This window comes from Geotrypetes seraphini, chromosome 7 (assembly GCF_902459505.1).
Source record: "Geotrypetes seraphini chromosome 7, aGeoSer1.1, whole genome shotgun sequence".
In the NCBI taxonomy this organism is placed as follows: domain Eukaryota; kingdom Metazoa; phylum Chordata; class Amphibia; order Gymnophiona; family Dermophiidae; genus Geotrypetes; species Geotrypetes seraphini.
In genome coordinates, this window is record NC_047090.1 from 173376023 (window position 1) to 173398390 (window position 22368).

The following is a 22368-nucleotide window of genomic DNA, read 5'->3' on the forward strand; positions in this document are numbered from 1 at the left end:
AACTTTTAATTAGAGCCAATTGGCATCAATTACGAGGAGTTACTTGCTAATTATCAGTGCTGATTAAGCCAATTAATCAATTAAGTTGTGCATGCAAATTAGCTGCACCGATTTCTATGCACAACTTAAGGTGCCATATACAGAATTGGGGGGGAGGAAATGGAATAATAAGATTCCTGCCTCTTCGTTTTAAAATTCCCATAAGACCCTTGGCACTTGATAGTGATTTTCACTTTCAGTGACTACCCCTCAATGGCATAGTAAAAGGGGATGGGGGGGCACCATCTTGGTGGGGGCGCTGGCACCTCTCCGCCCCATGCCACTCTTGTGCTCTCCGTTTCCACACACCCCCGCGTACATCTTTAAAAATCTTCACCAGAGCGAGCAACTATTATAGCCTGCTGCTCACGCCTGACTGGCTCCCTCTGAAATCACTTCCGGGTCGCGGGGCCAGGAAGTGACATCAGAGGGAACGCCAACACGAGCAGCAGGCCGGAGAATCTGCTTGCACAGGCGAAGATTTAGAGGTACGGGGATGGGAAGGGAGGGGTGGACGCGGAAGGCGCGGGGGGAGGTGGAGAGGAGGGCTCCACCGCCCCAGGCACCTCCTATCCTCGCAGCATGCGCTGTCCTCACCTGATGACAGCTTCCACTGTGCAAACGAGCTCCTCCGCTCCGCACTCTCGCGTGTTAATCGGAGGGGGCGACGTCTGGTAGAGGTGAGTCTCCGCCGCCACTGCTGTCGCCGCCGAAGCCGATGCCACGGAAGCCCCAGCCTCGCCGCTGTGATGGTAGGAGTGGCATCTTTTGCAGTAGCGCACTGGCCTGTTCCCGTGGCGACCGCAGCATCCAGCCGAGAAGCACGTCACGACCGCCCTTCGCACGTGTGAGCTACAGTTCTGAACACAATTGCACCGTGTGTCACTCCTGAGGCCAGAAATCCAGTGGCATCATAGCATACTACACGTTATGGGTCAGTTGATTCACCCAGACCACCCCACTGTCTGCCTTTCTGGTTTTCTACTTCTTTCAATGGATGCACATACAAAATGTCATACTTACTTTACTCAGCAGAAGGTCTCCGAACCCACATCCCAATAACTCAGACTTGATCTTTCAAACCCTGCTCCTACCACAGCCCTCTATATCAGCAAGTTAGACAAAAACATAAATAAAAACCAAAACTGGCCTAAACAACTCTTTTCTGTATTTACCAACAACCCTACCAAACGTATTTTTACACTACCACCCTTTCTAAACTACTAAACTAAACTAAACCTTAAGTTTCTATACCGCATCATCTCCATAAAGATAGAGCTCAACTTGGTTTACAGGTACTGTAATTCAATAAATGAGGGAAGGATATAATAAGAAATGAGAGGTAATGTAGAGGATAGCTAGCTTTACATTTTCAATAGATAGCTTTACGTTTTGGAGAAAAGCCAGGTTTTCAGATGCTTTTGGAATAATTGGAATGAGCCTAGGTTCCGCAGCGGGGCAGGGAGGTTATTCCAAATCTCAGTGAATTTGAAGAAAAGGGATTTCCCTCATTTACCTGCATACATTACGCCTTTTAAAGAGAAAGAGAGAAAAAAAAGAAGAGAGAGAGAAAAGAGAGAAAGAGAAAAAAAAGAGAGAGGAAGAGAGAAAGAAAAGAGAGAGAGGAAAAGAGAAAAAATTGAGGAATAGAGAGAGAAAAAAAAGAGAGGAAGAGAGAGAGAAACAAAGAAGAGAGAGAGGAAGAGAAACTAAATTAAACTAAATTACACCTTAAGTTTCTATACCGCATCATCCCATAAAGATAAAGCTTGACACGGTTTACAAGTAATTCAATAAATGAGGGAAGGACATAATAAGAAATTAGAGGTTATGAAGAGGATAGCTAGCTTTACATTTTAAATAGATAGCTTTATGTTTTGGAGAAAAGCCAGGTTTTCAGATGCTTTCGGAATAATTGGAATGAACCTAGGTTCCGCAGCGGGGCAGGGAGGTTATTCCAAATCTCAGTGAATTTGAAGAAAAGGGATTTCCCTCATTTACCTGTATACATTACGCCTTTTAAAGAGAAAGAGAGAAAAAAAAGAAGAGAGAGAGAAAAGAGAGAAAGAGAAAAAAAAAGAGAGAGGAAGAGAGAAAGAAAAGAGAGAGAGGAAAAGAGAAAAAAGAGAGGAATAGAGAGAGAAAAAAAAGAGAGGTAGAGAGAGAGAAACAAAGAAGAGAGAGAGAAAAAAAGAGAGAGAGGAAGAGAAACTAAACTAAACTACACCTTCAGTTTCTATATCGCATCATCTCCATAAAGATAAAGCTCGACACGGTTTACAGGTAATTCAGTAAATGAGGGAAGGATATAATAAGAAATGAGAGATAATGAAGAGGATAGCTAGCTTTACATTTTAAATAGATAGCTTTACGATTTGGAGACAAGCCAGGTTTTCAGATGCTTTCGGAATAATTGGAATGAGCCTAGGTTCCGCAGCGGGGCAGGGAGGTTTTTTCCAGCTGTCACCTCTATTATATACAAATCTGCGTCATGCATATTCATCATCTTATCATGAAAGCAGGAGTTTAATCCATGAAGCACCAGTTTGGCAAGGACATTTTAAATAAAACACTGGACAATGTGGAACTGATTATCCAGGTTTTCGGGGCAACCAGGGCAATTGCCTGGGTTGTCTGTTGAAATAGATGTTTGTTATAAGTCAGAGGAGGTACATTCAATATACAGTGGTACCTCGGTTTGCGAGTAACCCGGTTTGCGAGCGTTTTGCAAGATGAGCAAAACACTCAGCAAACTTTTGACTCGCAAACCGAGCACTGCCCCGATCAACGAGCACTTACAGTCCAGGAAGCGCCACTTCGGGGATTTCCTCTTCCATCTTCCGGCCAGCCTTCTACATCGGGTGCCTTCTGCAGGTTGGAGAACCTCTGTCTGGGCCTATGCGGCTGGGTGCTGTCCCGCCTGCACGTTGTGTGTAACGCGCACAGCATCAATCATCGGCGTTGTGCATGTCATGCGCGGTATTCGGGTGGGGCGGCGCTCGGCTGCGTGGGCTCGGGTGGGGGCTCTCCAGTATGCGAGGGGCATCCGATGTGGAGGGCTGGCCGGTGGATGGAGGAGGCATCCCTCTGAAGGCACTGTGAGGTTCTCCGGCGGCTGGCATCCCCCTCCAAAGCGACACTGTGGGGTTCTCCGGCGGCTGGCATCCCCCCCCCCCAAAGCGACACTGTGGGGTTGTCTGGCGGCTGGCATCCCCCCCCCCCAAAGCGACACTGTGGGGTTGTCTGGCGGCTGGCATCCCCCCCAAAGCGGCACTGTGGGGTTCTCCGGCGGCTGGCATCCCCCCCCCAAAGCGGCACTGTGGGGTTCTCTGGCAGCTGGCATCCCCCCCCAAAGCGACACTGTGGGGTTCTCCGGCGGCTGGCATCCCCCCCCAAAGAGACACTGTGGGGTTCTCCGGCGGCTGGCATCCCCCCCCAAAGCGACACTGTGGGGTTCTCCGGCGGCTGGCATCCCCCCCCAAAGCGGCACTGTGGGGTTCTCCGGCGGCTGGCATCCCCCCCCAAAGCGACACTGTGGGGTTCTCCGGCGGCTGGCATCCCCCCCAAAGCGACACTGTGGGGTTCTCCAGCGGCTGGCATCCCCCCCCAAAGCAACACTGTGGGGTTCTCCGGCGGCTGGCATCCCCCCCAAAGCGACACTGTGGGGTTCTCCGGCGGCTGGCATCCCCCCCCCAAAGCGGCACTGTGGGGTTCTCCGGCGGCTGGCATCCCCCCCCAAAGCAACACTGTGGGGTTCTCCGGCGGCTGGCATCCCCCCCAAAGTGACACTGTGGGGTTCTCCGGCGGCTGGCATCCCCCCCCAAAGCGGCACTGTGGGGTTCTCCGGCGGCTGGCATCCCCCCCCCCCGAAGCGGCACTATGGGGTTCTTCTTCAGATGACCAACGGAGGAGACAGCGCTGCAGCGCCCGGCTCCCGACAGGTATAGACCCCGGGTTCTAGAACGAATGGTTGCTGTTGCCACTATTTTCTATGGGGAACTTTGTTTTGATAAATGAGCATTTTGGATTATGAGCATGCTCCTGGAACGGATTATGCTCGTAATCCAAGGTACCACTGTATTTATAATATTTATGAAAAAGTAAGGTTGATTAATAAATTATTAATGGTGTGTGCATATATGTATTAGCGTTTCTCTTCTTATGCATATTTATTAGGGATATCTTGAAAACCTGACTGGCTGGGGTCCCCTAAGACAGTTTTAAGAACCGTTGGTACTGTACATATTCGGTGCAATATCAAAAACTGGACAAGAGCAAGATTTATGTGCTGTTAACCCCATTCTGCGTTTTAGTTGCGTAATTTACGAAGTGTAGATGGAGCAACTCTGTGCTGGAAAGAAGCCAAGAAACTGAAATTGGGGTTCCCGTGCCGGTGAAGAAAGTCCACCTTTATACATAATATTCCATTCACAAGGTGAGAGCCTCTAATTTCGTGGTCCCAAGAGGGCGGCGGCCACTGCTGAATCCTCATTACGAGGGGCCGCGGAAAAGTTCTCAGCCCAACCAAGAAGAGAACGATGTGAAATTTACGAGTTAGTCTCACACTTTTTCATTTCATTTCATATCATTGAAACAAAGGGCTGCTTTGACTAAGGTGCGCTAGCGTTTTTAGCGCATGCAGGAAATTACCGCGCGCTACGCTTCTAGAACTAACGCCAGCTCAGTGCAGGCGTTAAGGTCTAGCGCGCGGGGCAATGAAGCCCGCGCTATTCTTAAGTGTCAAGAAAAGTGCGGAATAACCCACCAACCAAACATGTCAAAAGAAGAAACCTTTATGACAACCTAATGGCCACCAAAGCAGCTAAACTAGACAGACAAATCACCCATCTGCCATCTACGACCACAGGCTACAAAACCTTCAAAAAAGAAACCAAAACCCTACTCTTCAAAAAACACATAAAACCAGTTTAACACGACCAGTTCCTTCCCCAACTCCACCTACCACACACTCCACCCATATCGAATCTAAAATGTTTCTAATTACCCAACATGTTGCTCCTTAAGTTCTCGACAATTCTTATGTAATGTTACAACTCTTGTAACCTCCTGACAACTCTTGTGTAATCCGCCTTGAACCGCAAGGTAATGGCGGAATAGAAATCACTAATTACATTACATTAGTGATTTCTATTCCGCCATTACCTTGCGGTTCAAGGCGGATTCCATCCAAACTAAAACAAAATTACATTCAAAATTTGAAGGAATAGAATAAGCGATGACATAGAATTTTTAAGGTAATATATGTTGGGTAAAGAGTTACCAAAGGGTAGTGGAGGTCTTTAGGAGATAAGAATAGGGTGAAATTATGGGTTTTAGATAACGTTTGGTAGATAAAAGAGTATTAGAGAGATCTAAGGGTAAATAGGGTGTTGGATATTGGGTTGGGATTGGTTGTGCTGGATAGGTTTTATGTGTTTTTTGAAGAGTATGGTTTTAATGTCTCTCCTGAAGGCTTTGTAGTCTGTAGTTGAAGATAACAGAGTGGTGATTTGTCTGTCCAGTTTAGCTGCTTTGGAGGCTATTAGGTTGTCACTAATGTAATGTAAACATAGAAAAAACATAGAAAAATAACGGCAGAAAAGGGCCATAGCCCATCAAGTCTGCCCACTCTAATGACCCACCCCCCTCGACTTTACCCCCCTAGAGATCCCACATGCGTGTCCTATTTACTTTTTAAAATCTGGCACGCTGCTGGCCTCAATCACCTGCAGTGGAAGTTCATTCCGATGATCAACCACCCTTTCGGTGAAGAAATACTTCCTGGTGTCGCCATGAAATTTCCCGCCCCTGATTTTTAGCCGATGCCCTCTTGTGGCTGAGGGTCCTTTAAGAAAGAAGATATCATCTTCCACCTCGATACGGCCCGTGATATATTTAAACGTCTCAACCATGTCTCCTCTCTCTCTACGTTCCTTGAGTGAGTACAGCTGCAATTTATTCAGCCTTTCATGGTGACACCAGGAAATATTTCTTCACCGAGAGAGTGGTTGATCCTAGGAACGAGCTCCCGGTGCAGGTGACCGAGGCAAACAGCGTGCGAGAATTTAAGAGCAAATGGGATGCCCATGTGGGATCCCTTCTTAGAGGGTTAAGCCAAGGGAACCTGGCGCCAGGAGTGGGATCCCTAGGATAGTAGACTTGGGGGGGGGGTCAGTAGAGTGGGCAGACCTGATGGGCTATGGCCCTTATCTGCCGTCATCTTCTATGTTTCTATGTTTCCTCATACGGGAGATCCCTGAGCCCTGAGACCATCCTGTAATGTAATGAATAACTCGTAAGTTTCATGGCTCCACATCATTCAATTCTTGGTTGGGCTGAGAACTTTTCCCTGGAGGTCTTACGATTCAAGTATTGACCAGCCCCAGAGCAATGTACCTTGGGCATGTCACAGAAAGAGCCTGGTACCTGCAAGCACAGGTTGGTGCCTTCTAGATGCAGGACCAAATGTTTTCCCAATTACTACCCTTCTGCCACGTGTGTGACCTGTGGTCACATTCTACCTTAATGGTCAGTTCCTAAGCAGCACATGATGTCTGTAAAGATGTCACAAAAAGCATTTGTCGCGTCACACAGCACTAAAGCAAAGACAATGAGAAGAAGCCATCTCCAGAGATTGCAATTAGAGAATGGCACGCGGACAAATTTTTCCCCGTCCCCGCAGGAACTCAATTTTCCCATCCCATCCCCATGAGTTTTGTCACTGTCCCTGTTCCATTCCTGTAAGCTCAGCCTTAACCGCACAAGCTTCAAACACTTATGATTCTAAAGTGTGTGAGGCTTGTGCAGATGAGGACGGAGCTTAGGCATTGGCGGAATGAGGCATTATGACATCACAATCTGAGCTCTAGAATGTTGCTACTTATGATTCTAAAGTGTGTGAGGCTTGTGCAGATGAGGACGGAGCTTAGGCATTGGTGGAATGAGGCATTATGACATCACAGTCTGAGCTCTAGAATGTTGCTAATGATTTGAAAGTGTTTGAGGTTTGTGCAGATGAGGACGGAGCTCAGGCATTGGTGGAATGAGGCATTATGACATCACAATCTGAGCTCTAGAATGTTGCTACTTATGATTCTAAAGTGTGTGAGGCTTGTGCAGATGAGGACGGAGCTTAGGCATTGGTGGAATGAGGCATTATGGCATCACAATCTGAGCTCTAGAATGTTGCTACTTATGATTCTAAAGTGTGTGAGGCTTGTGCAGATGAGGACGGAGCTTAGGCATTGGTGGAATGAGGCATTATGACATCACAATCTGAGCTCTAAAATGTTGCTACTTAAGATTCTAAAGTGTGTGAGGCTTGTGCAGATGAGGACGGAGCTTAGGCATTGGTGGAATGAGGCATTATGACATCACAATCTGAGCTCTAGAATGTTGCTACTTAAGATTTTAAAGTGTGTGAGGCTTGTGCAGATGAGGACGGAGCTTAGGCATTGGTGGAATGAGGCATTATGACATCACAATCTGAGCTCTAGAATGTTGCTACTTATGATTTCAAAGTGTTTAAGGTTTGTGCAGATGAGGATGGAGCTTGCAGAAATGGGGCAGGAGCAGGAAAAGAACTCGCGGGGACAGGATGGGGAAAATGAGTTACAACGGGGAACATTTTGCCCCTGTTTCATTCTCTAATTACAATCTAAAGAACTTTACCTCATCGCACCTTCAAAATTTTTCATACACTATTTTAAACCCTGGTTTGTTTGTTATTTTAGAACAGAAGAATAATTTGGAATCCATATTGAATGCAGTGTTTTCCATAGCTGGAACAAAATTGCGGAACTCCCTTCCTGAAGCTTTGAGATTATCTAGGGATCATATGTCTTTTTAAAAAACTCTTAAAAACACAATAATTTGTAGGTGCTTTCCTGTAAAATTTAGTGGGATTTAATTCTTCGGCTTGGGTGTCTCATAACTTTAATAGCCGAGAGAGATTGAGAAGGGATGATTTAAATTTGTGAGATTATTTTATGAAAACATTGCCATCGGTACAAATACTCCTGTTTTTCCGCAAGTACTTGTTATTTTCCTGTTTGTTTTTAATATCTATATATGTTTGCTATGCACACCGTTTAGATTTAAGCGGTTTATACATTTTAAAAATAAATAAATAAGATTAATTGCAGAATGCTGGGAAATGTGCAAGAATAGATTGGGCAGGTTTTGATCAGATAGCTCTTGCCCCCTTTTCCTTCCTGCTGCGTTGGAAGCCAGGATAGAATCAGGCTCCACTAGTCTTCATTCATAGAAACATAGAAGATGACGGCAGAAAAGGGCTACAGCCCATCAATTCTGCCCACTCTGCTTACCCACCCCCTGTCTATGCCCTAATGACCCAATTTCCTTATCTTGACCCTCGTAGGGATCCCACATGGGTATCCCATTTATTCTTAAAGTCTGGCACGCTGTCTGCCTCGATCACCTGCACTGGAAGCTTGTTCCAATGATCAACCACTCTCTCCTCCTCTCCCTATTGGCTAAGGCTCTTAACATTTGTATCTCCTCTTCCTATAGGCTAAGGCTCTTTACACCTACATTGTGATGTCATAGAACTTTCTGATTATAGAAACATAGAAACATGATGGCAGATAAAGGCCAAATGACCCATCATAGAAACATAGAAGATGACGGTAGAAAAGGGCTACAGCCCATCAAGTCTGCCCACTCTGCTTACCCCCCCCCCCCACCTGTCTATGCCCTAATGACCCAATTTCCTTATCTTGACCCTCGTAGGGATCCCACGTGGGTATCCCATTTATTCTTAAAGCCTGACACGCTGTCTGCCTCGATCACCTGCGCTGGAAGCTTGTTCCAATGATCAACCACTCTCTCTGTGAAGAAATACTTTCTGGTGTCGCCATGAAATTTTCCGCCCCTGAGTTTGAGCGGGTGCCCTCTTGTGGCCGAGGGTCCCTTGAGAAAGAAAATATCATCTTCCACTTCGACACGTCCCGTGAGGTACTTAAATGTTTCGTTCATGTCTCCCCTCTCCCTACGTTCCTCGAGAGTATAGAGCTGCAATTTGTTCAGTCTCTCTTCGTACGAGAGACCCTTGAGCCCCGAGATCATCCTGGTGGCCGTCCGCTGAACCGATTCAATTCTGCGCACATCTTTACTGTAATGTGGCCTCCAGAATTGCACACAGTACTCAATGCCTGCTCAGGAATTTTTCCCTCTTGTTTTATATATAGTGCTCCCCCACGAATTTGCGGTCCCGGTCATTCGCAGTATTTTCTGACCACGAATGACTGGGCAGCAGAGGGCAGCTAGAGGCAGGAGAGGGCAGTCGGAGCGCCGGCGAGTGGAAGAAATCACTCGCTGTATGCTCCGACTGCCTGTCCCTGTACTAAAGTCGGACCTTACCAATCAGGAGCTGCGTGTTTAAATTTGGATGTATTTGCTATAAAGTTTTATTTGGGTTAGCTCCATCTTATCTTGTTGCTCATTTTTGATTTTTTTAAATGTTACAAAAATATACGTAGAACCGGTTGGATTTATTTTCCTTCAGCGAAAGCGTGCCGTTTTAAGAAATTTTTAGATAGGACACTGGCTTTTTAAGCAGGGTTTGAATGCCCAGCCCTCACTTACCATCAATTTCGGAAAGATTTTAAAACTTATCTATTTAAACAATACAATATTTAATAGATTTCAAAATTATTATGATAGGCGGATTTTTATTACTTTAATGGAGTAAGGTTTAAAGTTGCTTATCTATTTTAGTATAAATAATCTGTATTATGCATATTTTATTTTCAATAAGTTAGGGTTGTACTTTGTTAGTCAGTGTTCTTATGTTCTTATGTTCAGTGTCTTTTATTGAATTGTATTTCCTTTTATAAGACATTGTTATTTGGATCTGTATTTTAATTACTTGATGTAATTACTGTTGTGTAAACTGCCAAGAACTGATGGTTTGGTGATATATAAAAATAAACTATTATTATTATTATTCAGGACTGCCCAGGAGGGGGAGAATATAGGTCATATAGATGGGTCAAGGTGGACTGGAAGGCATAGTGTGAATGTGGTATAGATGGGCTGAGGGTAGGATGGTAAACTGTGGAGATGTGTTGGGGCTGGGACGGAAAAGAGACTGGTGGGTTTTGCAATGTTACCCCTAGCATTTCTTTTACCCACAAGTCCTCCATAGGTGGTACCACCTACAATGCTCTTCATTTAAAGACAGCCTGGGCTAGCTGTGTTCACCACAGAGGGCAGGAGAGGGTCAAAGAACATACACAGAGATGAAGAGAAGCAACAAGGACCATCCAGATTTGAGAAATAGGGCGACGTTTATTCTGGGTCCCAGAATACAGTTCCCCCTCTGTATTCGCAGTTTCACCAATCGTGGTTTCGGTCATTCAAGGTTTTCCGTTTGCAGGCTCCGCCCCCCCCAAATTACATCAGAGAAAATCGCTGGTCCCAGCGTTGCACCGAGAACATCGCTGCGCTTTCCTCGCAAGGGCAGGTCAGGTGATTCACGGTTAGGGTTTTTCACAGAAAACCGCAAAAAAACATACGAAAAGTTATGCGCGGCTTTTCTGTATTCGCTGAGTTCTTTTTCTCCTATCACCGCTTGTACAGAGGGGGAAGTGTAAATATCGCTTTGGGTTCCTTTTACTAAGGTGCGTTAGGGCCTTAACGCGCGGAATAGTGCACGCTAAATCGCCACGCACGCTAGACCTTAACGCCAGCATTGAGCAGTTTAGCGCACGGTAATTTTGTGCCTGCGCTAAAAACGCTAACACATCTTAGTAAAAGGAGCGCTTTACTTCCTACATCTGGTGCTTTTCTGCGTTTTTAGCTGTGTTCGCAACCCACCATACTTTAATTTCCTCTATATGGACTTGGTAATTTGTACTGAGGGGTTTTGGTGGGCTGACATTTTCCACCATAAATGTAGTGGTTAGAGTGGCTTATGGGACCTGCTACTCCTCTCTATGGTTCACTAGCCCACACCCCAGGCTACTTAAGACACTGTGCAGCTCTACTAGGCTTTCCTAGTTGCATCCGTAGAAGTTTCGTCAGCAGAAAGCCTGCTGTCATAATGCCACTGTACAGGACCATGGTGAGACCTCATCTGGAATACTGCGTGCAATTCTGGAGGCCACATTATCGCAAAGACATGCAGAGGGTCGAGTCGGTCCAAAGGATGGCCACCAGAATGGTCTCAGGGCTTAAAGGTCTCTCGTACGAAGCAAGACTAAACAATTTGCAGCTCTACACTCTCGAGGAACGCAGGGAGAGGGGAGACATGATTGAGACGTTTAAATACATCACCGGACGTATAGAAGTGGAAGATAACATTTTCCTTCTCAGAGGCCCCTCAACCACAAGGGGGCACCCGCTCAAACTCAAGGGCGGGAAATTTCACGGCGACACCAGGAAGTATTTCTTCACGGAGCGAGTGATTGATCAATGGAACAAGCTTCCAGTACAGGTAATCGAGGCCAGCAGCGTGCCAGATTTTAAGAATAAATGGGACGCCCATGTGGGATCCCTAAGTGGGTCAGGGTAAAACATTGTATAATATTAAGGGGAGGGTCTATAGAGTGGGCAGACTTGATGGGCCTTGGCCCTTTTCTGCCGTCATCTTTCTATGTTTCTATGTTTCTATACCGGGTGTTGATGTTCTGGAGACAGGTAGTCGATCATTGGAATGAACTTCCATTGCAGGTGATTAACGCCAGCAGCGTGCTCGATTTCAAAAAGAAATGGGATATGTATGTGGGATCTCTGGCCGGGTGAAGTCTGGGGGTGGGTCATTAGCGTGGGCAGACTTGATGGGCTACAGCCCTTTTCTGCCGTCATATTCTATGTTTCTTGAAGAAGAGGCAACACACAGTGAAGAAAGTGCTGGGAATCGGCGATTTTCTCTGTAAACGCTTGGAATCAGCAATTTCTCTATGCAAGCTGGTGTCATTGGGGGGAAGGAGCCAACAAGCTAAAAAAACGTGAATAATCAAAACCGTGATTGCTGAAACTGCGAATGCGGAGGGAGAAGTGTATAAGTTCTGTCCAGGATGTTTTGCAAAACGCTTGATTATCGCTGCAAGACGTCCGTGTCTAACCCGCCCTTGAGACTGCCCAAAGCCCGCCCATAACATGCCTCCACCATGCCTATCTCGTGCTCTGAATGTACAGAAGCTGGAACAACTCACCAGACATACAGAAAGACGGTTTCGATTATCAGCGCTTGGACGTCCTGGAGATTAGGACGTCCACGTGCTGATTTAGGATGCATTTTGGACGTCTATGGTTTTTTTTATTATGGGCCCCATAGTCTCTCTACTTAATTAATACCAAAATAAGTATTATTATGAGTCTTCTATCACCTAATAACAATCAGCTCTTATCAGTGGTAGAAAGCACCTCTTTTGTTGCCGAAATGGCGCCCCCCTAAGGATCCTGAACTATATAGCACCTCAGTTCTATTGCATCATCCTGAATATTCTAGAAGCTTCTTCACCGGCTCTGAGAAGGAGAATGCTGCCTCCTAACGACCACCGCACAGGATGTCGATTTTGCTCATGAAAACCCCGGCATGTTAAATCAGTATTTTCCCCCGTGCAAATGAAGTTATACCATTGTTTTTGAACGTTGATGACTGGAGAATGAATCACAGAATAATGGAATGGAGGCCACACATGGATACACCAAATGATGCCCACGCCACGTGTACATCACATGACATGGAGGGCTGGGTCTTACCTTTTTCTGACATATGGCAGAAATTTCAGCTGTAAGGAGAAGGTACACAAGCATCAACCTTTACAGACAACCCATTTTGTGCAGCAGAGTTAACCACAGGAAGGCAAGATTTGCTCAGAGACAACAAACAGCCTCCCTTCCTTGGTTTTGGAGACTTCCTAACTTCTGCCTGGGGCTCCTCACACGGATGTGTCTGCCATTAATCTGAATGTGTAACAGAAGGGGGATCTATTTAGTTCTACGGTCTGTCTATAAACAATTCCTTAAAGCAAAGCTCTTTAACCCAATTCTCAGGTCACACCCAGTTAGCTGGGTCTTCAGGTCATCCATAATGAATATGGATGTGATTTATTGCATGCACTGCCTCCTTGGTATGCAAATTTTATCAAATGCATATTCACTGTGGAAATCCTGAAAACCCAGCTGACTGGGTGTGCCCTGAAGATTGGGTTGAAAATCATTGCTTTAGAAGTTATGGCAGCTTGTAAAATCACATTCTAACTGGTTCTCCTGGATGGAAACTATATGTTTTATGATGATTTAACTTACTATTAAAGCCTATGGCCTGGCTGCCCTGAGTAGGCCCACTCTTACTGTCAGAAGCTAAGCAGCGTCAGGACTGACCAGTACCTGAATGGGAAACCACCTGCAAATACCAGGTGTCATAGGCGGAGGGGCCCCATCTTAGGGTTACCAGACATCCGGGAAAATCTTTTTAGAGGACTGTCCGGGCTCCCGAATGGACTTTCCGAAACCCAGCGTTTCTCTGGGTTTTGGAAAGCCCCTAACAGCTCCAGCCACATCTGCAGGGCCTCTGAGCACGTGCAGATGATGCGACGAGCATCCACGCAGGCTCCAGGCACTCCAGACGCGGCCGGAGCTCATAGCAGAGAACAGGCTTTCTGGGGGCGGAGATGGAGGCGGAACAGGGTGGGCTTGAGGCAGAACGGAACAGGGTCATGTGTCTGGGGTTTTCTTTTTGTATATATGGCAGCAGCAATATAGTGGAGCCACACACTAGACAGGAAAAGGCAATAGCAAACCACTCCTGTATTCTGCCATGAAACATCGCAGGGTAGATTCCTTACTAAGCATAGTGGCATGATCCATCCATCTAATTTACCATTACACTTCCCCCTCTGTATTCACTGTGGTTAGGGGCAAAGCCGGCCCGCGAATATTAAAAAAACACAAATAATATTTGGGCCGGTTCTGCCCCTAACCCCCACTTCCCCCCAGCTATTTTAAGCCCTGTAACTCCCCCCCCCCTTAAGCCTTACCTGGTGGTCTAGCGGTTTTTCAGGCAGGAGCAATCTTCCCACGCTCCTGCCCCCTGCAGATCGCTCACAGGAAATAGCTGCCTTGAGCTCCCGTAGTCTCTCGAGCCATTTCCTGTGAGCGATCTGCACGGGGCAGGAGCGTGGGAAGATTGCTCCTGCCCCGAAAACCCGCTAGACCACCAGGTAAGGCTTTAGGAGGGGGCTTACAAGGTTAAAATAGCCCGAAAAATGAAAAAGCATTTTTTGTTTTAAAACCGCAAATAATTGAATCCGTAGATATGGCAACTGCGAATACAGAGCGGGAAATGTATTACTTTCAGCTTAAATATATAATATATAATATATTATATATATATATACATACATTTAAGCTGTTGGTAAAAGTAAATTAGATCATCATAAAACAGCAACCCTGTGAAATTCTACGTGTCTAATAAAAGTCATTTTAACATGATCTGGCCATTGAAAGATCATAAAATCAGTTCTAATATGACTCCAGGAGGATGGACTTTGTCTCTAGTTCTTCCTCAGTTACACATTTTGTAGGTCACATGTATTACAAGCAGAAACTAAAACCAAAGAGATTGCGCAGAAATCTAGGAGCTTTGATGGAGCGCACAGAGGTGCAAGGTATGTCACTGACGCATTAAATGCTCAATGGCAAACAAATGTCTTTATAGAAGACAGCCAAGATATATCCAATGCTCTTGGCTTCAGGAGTTCTGGAAAAACCCTCTTGGGTTCTGGTCTGAAAACACTGAGGTTATTAATCTGTTTCTTCCTTTTACTAAGCTGAGATAGCGTTTTTAGCGCATGCAAAATTGCCGCGTGTGCTAAACCCGCACTACGCGGCCAGAACTAACGCCAGCTCAATGCTGGCGTTAGCGTCTAGCGCACATGGCAATTCTGCGCGTGCTAAGCACACGCTAAAACCACTATCGCAGCTTAGTAAAAGGAGCCCTAAGGCTCATGTCTCTACAGGCTGTTGTTCCTCAGGCTTACAAAGGCTTTTTGTTGATGAATGATTATGAGCGGATTTTTTTTAAGAACCATGAAGCGTTAGCTGAAGTCTTTTTTTCCCCGCTTTTATTTTTTTTGTTTCGTGTGTGAACAGTTCCAGCTGTTATTCTTTGGTTCAGGGAGGCAGCTTCCTTCCCCTCCATAGTGTCTTAGCACAATTATTATTTATATTATTTTGTAAATTGTTCTCCCCTAAAATTGAGCCATTAATAACTTTCATCAAAATCCCAACATATCTTTGAGTTATGATCCAAGTATTCATAACCACATATTATATGCAAGAAGAAAACTGGCGTTTCTTAGTGGCCTGTATCTACCAGTTTGGAAGTAAAACATTAATCCAAAGAAAAATATGTCTGACCTAGTTCAGGCCAGTAGAAAAGGGAACATGTTTACGTTTTGTTTGGTTATTGCTGCATTAGTTAGTAGAGATCAGACATCTGAAAGGGCATGCTTTATGTTTGTCAATCAAAGACTTATTTGAATCCGTGTCTAGGCATCTGATTCCTGGATGAAGTTCCTACAGAGGCCCTTCACAGCTCTCCAACATGAGGTGCACCAAAAGAATGAAAGACACAAAGGACAACTCATGAGAAAGGCCTTCACCACTGTCTTCGTACATAATGATAGGAGTGAGGTCCAAAGAGCCTGAATAGCTGCAAAGCACATGCCCATTTTTGCCATTTTCAGGAACAAATAAATGGTTTACGAAATTATCCTCTAATGTTTTTGTACATATATAAGGATGTGAAACTTATCAACTATGGATCTGAGCTAACAAGACAAGAAGTGAGCAACGTACTCAGACATATGACATCAAGTATACGAGGGTAAATCAAAAAAATAAAGGCAAAATACATTTAACAGCTTTAATAGAAGTAACTGTGAGTAATTCCACATAGTCCCCATGCAAAACAATGGAATCATTTAACTAGCTTCTCTATTCCTGCAGAGAAGAAGCTTTTCGGCCGCTCCCAAAGCCAGGAGAGCACAACTTCCTTTATCTCATCATGCTTTGTCGTTTGCTATCTGGGTCGCAGCGATGCACCTATGTCTCATCACCGGTGACAGTTCTCTCCAGACTACTCGGATCTTCTTCATACCGTCTCAGGAACTGGGTGGCAGCCTCAACGCGCTGTTGCTTGGGCAGATCAGTAAGTTGTCTGGGAACCCGTCGTGTGCACACTTTCCTGTATCCCGAGTCATCGTGCATTACAGCAAATGCAGATCCACAGCTGATCTCCAAATCTGCAGCCATTTGAGACACTGTTATCCGTCGGTCTTCTCTAATCTCGGCATCCGCCCTGTCAGTGTGCTCTTGTGCACGCAATGTCGATGGGCAACCAGAACGACCTTTGGTGGTTACTCCTGCTCTTCCTGCTTTAAACCTTTTTACCCAATCATAAACCTTTCGTTGATTCATGGTGCTATGTCCAGAGTGAGTCAATATCCGACCGTGAATTTCCACAGGTTTCATCCCCAATGCCCAAAGAAAGCGCACTATACTTCTCCCTCCGGATTCACGGGGGATAGGAGCAGAGCCGGACCACGAATGGTGAAAAATCGTGAATATCCGGCTCTGACCCACCCCCGCCTCCCTCCCTCCTTCCCGGCCTTACCTGGTGGTCTAACGGGCTTTCGGGCTGCTGTGAGTTCCCATAGTCTCTCGAGACTACGACGGGAACTCCCTAAAGCTATTTCCTAATGGCGATCTGCAAATGGCAGGAGCGTAGGAAGATCGCTCCTGCCCCGAAAGCCCACTAGACCTCCAGGTAAGGCCGGGATGCCGGGGGGAAAACTTAACGATGTGTTGTTTTTTTTTCTTTTTTCCCCCTCCCCCCAAAATTGCAAATATGTGAAATCGCAATTACTGAAACCGCGAATGGGGAGGGGGAAGTGTACTGCGCATTGCTCTTCAAAGGTGCTGTCTTGCAATGGAGCGTCCATGTTTCTGACTTCATGTCCGACACACGACTAAATGCTGAGCCCTGCACTGTGCGTGGACGAACCATCCCACAGGCATTGTGCGAGTACATACGTTGCATTTCACTAGCTCTGTTCCGTTTATCGCTTAATTTAACAATTGCCTTTCATTTTTGATTCGCCCTCGTAGATGTAACGCACAAGATGTAAGCATTCTTCAGGGTGAAGCAAGGGCTAGAACATGATATGAAATTGACAGACTCGAGAGAAACGGGATGAAGGATGACAAGACGCACAGCAGAGCCCCCAGAAGAAGCGATGAGGTGAAAATGTTATTGGAATTCAAGAGGACAGCAGACAAATACAGAGGGCCCTTAGCAGGGATGAACTGAAGGTGAAAGCATACATCCAGTAGAGTCTCAGGTACATAAGAATAGCCTTACTGGATCAGACCAAGTAGCCCGTTCTCATGGTGGCCAATCCAGGTCCCTAGTACCTGGCCAAAACCCAAGGAGTAGCAACATTCCATTCAGAATCTTAAAGAATAGCAAGATTCTGGAATCTCAAAGAGTAACAAAAGATTCCGGAACCCCAAATCAACAATCCATGCTACCGATCCAGGGCAAGCAGTGGCTTCCCCCCTGTCTTTCTCAATAACAGACTATGGACTTTTCCTCCAGGAACTTGTCCAAACCTTTCTTATCTCGGGAATCTTGAGTACCTCAACCAAAACACTGAGAAATAGTAAGATAGAATTTACAAATATCAGTTACCAACTAGTCATTGTTTAAAACTCACCTTGCGGCAGCAGGACATCAATCAGCCACTCACTATGGTCCCTGAAAAGAGAAAACTATTGGAGTCTGTTTTTCTAATTCCATTGTAAAGATGTTCAGTGAATAATAGAGACTTTAGTGCACCCTAAGAAGGCAATGCATCTTTATAAGAGGGGTTAGTTCACTGCAGGACTTCGTCACAGGTAGAATAGTTAGGTTTACCCACCCCCATGCCCACCCAATTCCATCCATCCCTGTCCTGTTATACCCCAGTCCCGCCCTCAATCCCGCCCCAGCCCCGCCTCCCGACGTGATTTCGAGGAAGCTTTTCAAAACACGGACAAAGTGTCGGGTTTTGAAAAGCCGTCCGGAGAAATCCAGACATCTGGTAACCCTACAGAATAGTCAATAGTTCAGGCCACAAATACGGGCTTAAGTCAGGCCTCACATCTAATCAAGCGGGCAAAACTAATAGGTCTGAAAAGTGCAGTGTGATGAGCTGAGCACTCAGCTCTCTGCTGAGAGTTGAGGGTGATATCATGAATCCATTCAGCAGACTTACAAAAACTCAATGAGTGTATACCAAAAATAATAATAATAATAATTTATTCTTATATACCGCCATACCCGGAGAGTTCTAGGCGGTTTACATCAGTTACAGTAGTATCTGCGTTAACACGCAGATTTACAAACAGTTTGAACAATTTTAAACAATTTATCAGCAATACACAATTTATCAGATAGAAACAAATGTTAAAGCGGGGTTTACAGCATTTTATCATGTAAAGATAATTTATCCGATATAAATAGTTTATCGGATATAAGCAGTGTTAATCGAACTTAACAGAGGATGACTGGCGGAGGGGAGCTAGGGGAGAGGGGAGCAATTAAGGGGAGGAGAAGAGCGGGGGTGGGTGGGGGGGCGTGTAGTAATGTAAGCGGGGGGGGGGGGTTGTTAGGGGTCTTGTTTGCCGAATAGGTAGGTTTTGAGTGATTTTCTGAAGCCGAGGTAAGTGGGGGCCTCGAGTATCATTTGTGCAAGCCATGGGTTGAGCTTTGCTGCTTGGAAGGCGAAGGTTTTGTCTAGGAATCTTTTAAGGTGGCAGAGTTTTAGAGACGGGAAGGCGCAAGATATGGAATAAGCTCGGGAAGGGAATCTGTAAGTGATGGTCGATGTATGTCTTTATATGTTCCTTTCCCCTCATTTTTTTATAATTATATAATGGCTTAGAAATTTTAATAAGCATTGTATCAATTTTTTTTAGAAAAACTTGTATTTGTTAAGGCTTCTTTTTTTTCTTAATATTCTTTATTCATTTGCAGACTTACAATAAGTGTGACAATATGTCCAAACACATTAACAATACATATATCACTTAATAATCATCAATGATACAAATAATATATCCTTATCACCCATCCCTCCCACCCATTCCTATTCTATAATCAAATATCATGTACAATATGTGATTATAAAACTCCCCCCCTCCCCCCCCTTAAGGCTTCTAAATAAGCTGGCTCCGTTACTAAGCTGCGATCAAGGACTTTTCGGGGCTGCCGGGGGCACGCGGAGAAAAGAAGCCCCCGCCTCCCTTTTTCTTCTCAGACACTTACCCTGCAATTCTCTGACTGCATTCCTCACACAAATACAGAGGAGGCGGCTTATCCCCTAGTGCCACAGAGAGGGCGGCATCAATGCACATCTGGAACAAGACAAAATACAGCACAGTACCTTGTGAAAACCACGCCCCCTTGTCAAAACACTACGGCGGTTAATTGAGTAGCTCCGCTCACTATCGGCACATGTAAATACCAGCCTTTACACATGGCTCTCAAATAAACACAATACATTGAATTAAAAGAAATATAACAAAACAAAGAGAATAAAGAACATAAGAACTGCCATCACCGGATCAAACCCTGGGTCCATCAAGTCCGGTGATCCGCTCACCCGGAGGCCCAGCCAGGTGGGACCTGGCGAAAACTTAGTCACCGGTATCCCTCTATTTGCCTTCCGAGGAGATGTGCATCTAACTTGCCCTTAAATCCTAGAATAGTGGGTTCCGCAGCAATCTCCACTTACCCCCCTCTCACCATAAGAACATAAGCATTGCTTCTGCCGGGTCAGACCAGGGGTCCATCGTGCCCGGCAGTCCGCTCCCGCGGCGGCCCTCCAGGTCCATGACCTGAAAGTTTTCCCTACCTAACCTAAAACGTCCATACCCTATTCGCTCAATGTCCTGTAAGGTAAACCTCTATCTGTACCCTGTTATCTCCTTCGCTTCCAGGAAGTCATCCAGTCCCTTTTTGAACCCCAGAATTGTACTCTGGCTTATCACCTCTCCGGGAAGCGTGTTCCAGGTGTCCACCACCCTCTGAGTGAAGAAGAACTTCCTTGCATTCGTTATGAATCTGTCTCCTCTCACCACGGTAGAGGTTTCTACCATAGCCCAGAGCACGAAGGCCCAAATTTTGTAACCCGCGCCTAATGTTAGGCACCTATTTTGGAGGTGCCCATCTAGATAGGCGCATATCTAAATGTGATTAACAAGCTCAATTAAGCTTTTTAATCAGCAATAATTGACACTTAGGCGCCTATCAAGAAAGAGCGATTCTGCAATAAGGCGCCTCTATAAATGTAGGCGGCCTGCAAAAAAATAGGCGCTATACGTGTTAGGCGTGGGCGTGGCTTCGTGTTAGGCGCCTTGTTACAGAATCGCTGCTCTTACGCGTGCTTAGGCGCTCGCATGGCCGCCTAACTTTTAGTTGTGCCCAGAGCTGGCCTATTTCGTGAGCGCTTCCGAAATAGGCGCCGCCCAGCGTGATTCATTAAACCGCGCCCAATTTGACTTGAATCGCGCTGAACAGCGCCTAATTCGGCGCCTAACTTTTGAGCACTTCTTATAGAATTTGCCTTTAAGTGCTACGACGCTGCTCCGTTGCTCATAGAATTCCTATGAGCGTCGGCGCATTTAGCGCCCCAGGTCGTAGTAGAAACATAGAAATAGACGGCAGATAAGGGCCACGGCCCACCAAGTCTGCCCACCCCAATAACCCTCCCCTACCTTTCTCTGTGAAGAGTTCACACGTGGCGATCCCATTTTGACTTAAAATCAGGCACGCTCCTGGCCTCGACCACCTGCAGTGGAAGATCATTCCAGCGACCAACCACCCTCTCAGTGAAGAAGTATTTCCTGGTGTCACCCTGTAGTTTCCCGCCCCTGAATTTCCACGGATGCCCTCTTGTTGCCGTGGGGCCTTTGAAAAAGAAGATATCCTCCTCCACCTCGATACGGCCCGTGAGATATTTGAACGTCTCGATCATGTCCCCCCTCTCTCTGCGTTCCTCGAGTGAGTATAGCTGCAATTTTTTCAGCCTTTCCTCGTACGGGAGATCCTTGAGCCCCGAGACCATCCGGGTGGCCATACGCTGGACCGACTCAAGTCTCAGCACATCTTTGCGGTAATGCGGCCTCCAAAATTGTACACAGTACTCCAGATGGGGTCTCACCATGGATCTGTACAACGGCATAATGACTTCGGGCTTCCGGCTGACGAAACCCCTACGTATACACCCTATGATTTGTCTAGCCTTAGTTTGTATACCGCAGATTGGTAAAAGGAGGGGTCAGTGCATTGTTCAATTAGCTTTCAAAGGTGACCCTTCTTCAGACCAGAAATAGGCAAAATGTTGACGCTTTTATTCAACATTTTTTACATAGAGAGTTGCCATCCTAATTGTTTATGATCCATCAGATTTCAGTTTTCATGTTGCTTTCATTGGCAAATTTGACTCCTGTTGCAGGCCACGACTTGTGTCAAGTCATCCAAATCCTTCCAACACCGTTAAAGCTCGTTTTTTAAAATCTATATTATATCTACTTTGTCTGCCGTCCATTCCATTGTATTTTTGCTAAAAAAAAAATTAACATATCCAATAAGGCACTCTCAGTCCCTTAATCATTCATTCACGTTTATGAAAAATGTTTTTATTGTTTTTGTTCCTGGAGTAAAAAATGTCTCAGCGCTTCCAATAAAACTATCATAGTCTCTTGTGAGCCCATTACATAAAAATATCACAATGTCTTTTGAAAATTCTGCATACGGGAGGCCAAATACTAGAATAAACTTCCCTGATGCTGTAGCGCACTTCAGCGCCATAATCTGGAGATCACTTCTGCACCCTTTAAAAGCCCTTGCTCTCGGGTAAAAGGTAAAGAGGGATAGGGACATGTCAGCAGCTTTTAAAAAAAAAATTCAATTGGCTAGTTTAATCTTCAAAATTGGGCTAGCTGCTATAAGCACATAAGAATTGACGCTGCTGGGTCAGACCAGTGGTCCATTGTGCCCAGCAGTCCGCTCCCGTGGCGGCCCCCAGGACAAATACCAGTGCCCTAACTGAGTCTAGCCTTACCTGCGCAAGTTCTGGTTCAGCAGGAACTTGTCTAATTTTGTCTTGAATCCCAGGAGGGTGATTCCCCCTATTAACAGCCTCCGGAAGAGCGTTCCAGTTTTCCACCACTCTCTGGGTGAAGAAGAACTTCCTTATGTTTGTACGGAATCTATCCCCTTTTTAGAGAGCGCCCTCTCGTTCTCTCTAC

General features: G+C 45.7%; 1 protein-coding gene across 1 annotated transcript in view; it reads right to left on the reverse strand.

Moving 5' to 3' along the window:
• UNC79 (unc-79 homolog, NALCN channel complex subunit) overlaps positions 1-22368 on the reverse strand; it is a 298085-nt gene that overhangs the window by 221363 nt on the left and 54354 nt on the right. Inside the window, exons 10-13 of the mRNA XM_033953271.1 lie at positions 19382-19470; positions 17790-17830; positions 12769-12797; positions 637-899 (exon numbers count right to left, since the gene is read on the reverse strand). Of these exons, the coding sequence (XP_033809162.1) occupies positions 637-899; positions 12769-12797; positions 17790-17830; positions 19382-19470 (422 nt within the window). The remainder of the gene's footprint in view (positions 1-636; positions 900-12768; positions 12798-17789; positions 17831-19381; positions 19471-22368) is intronic.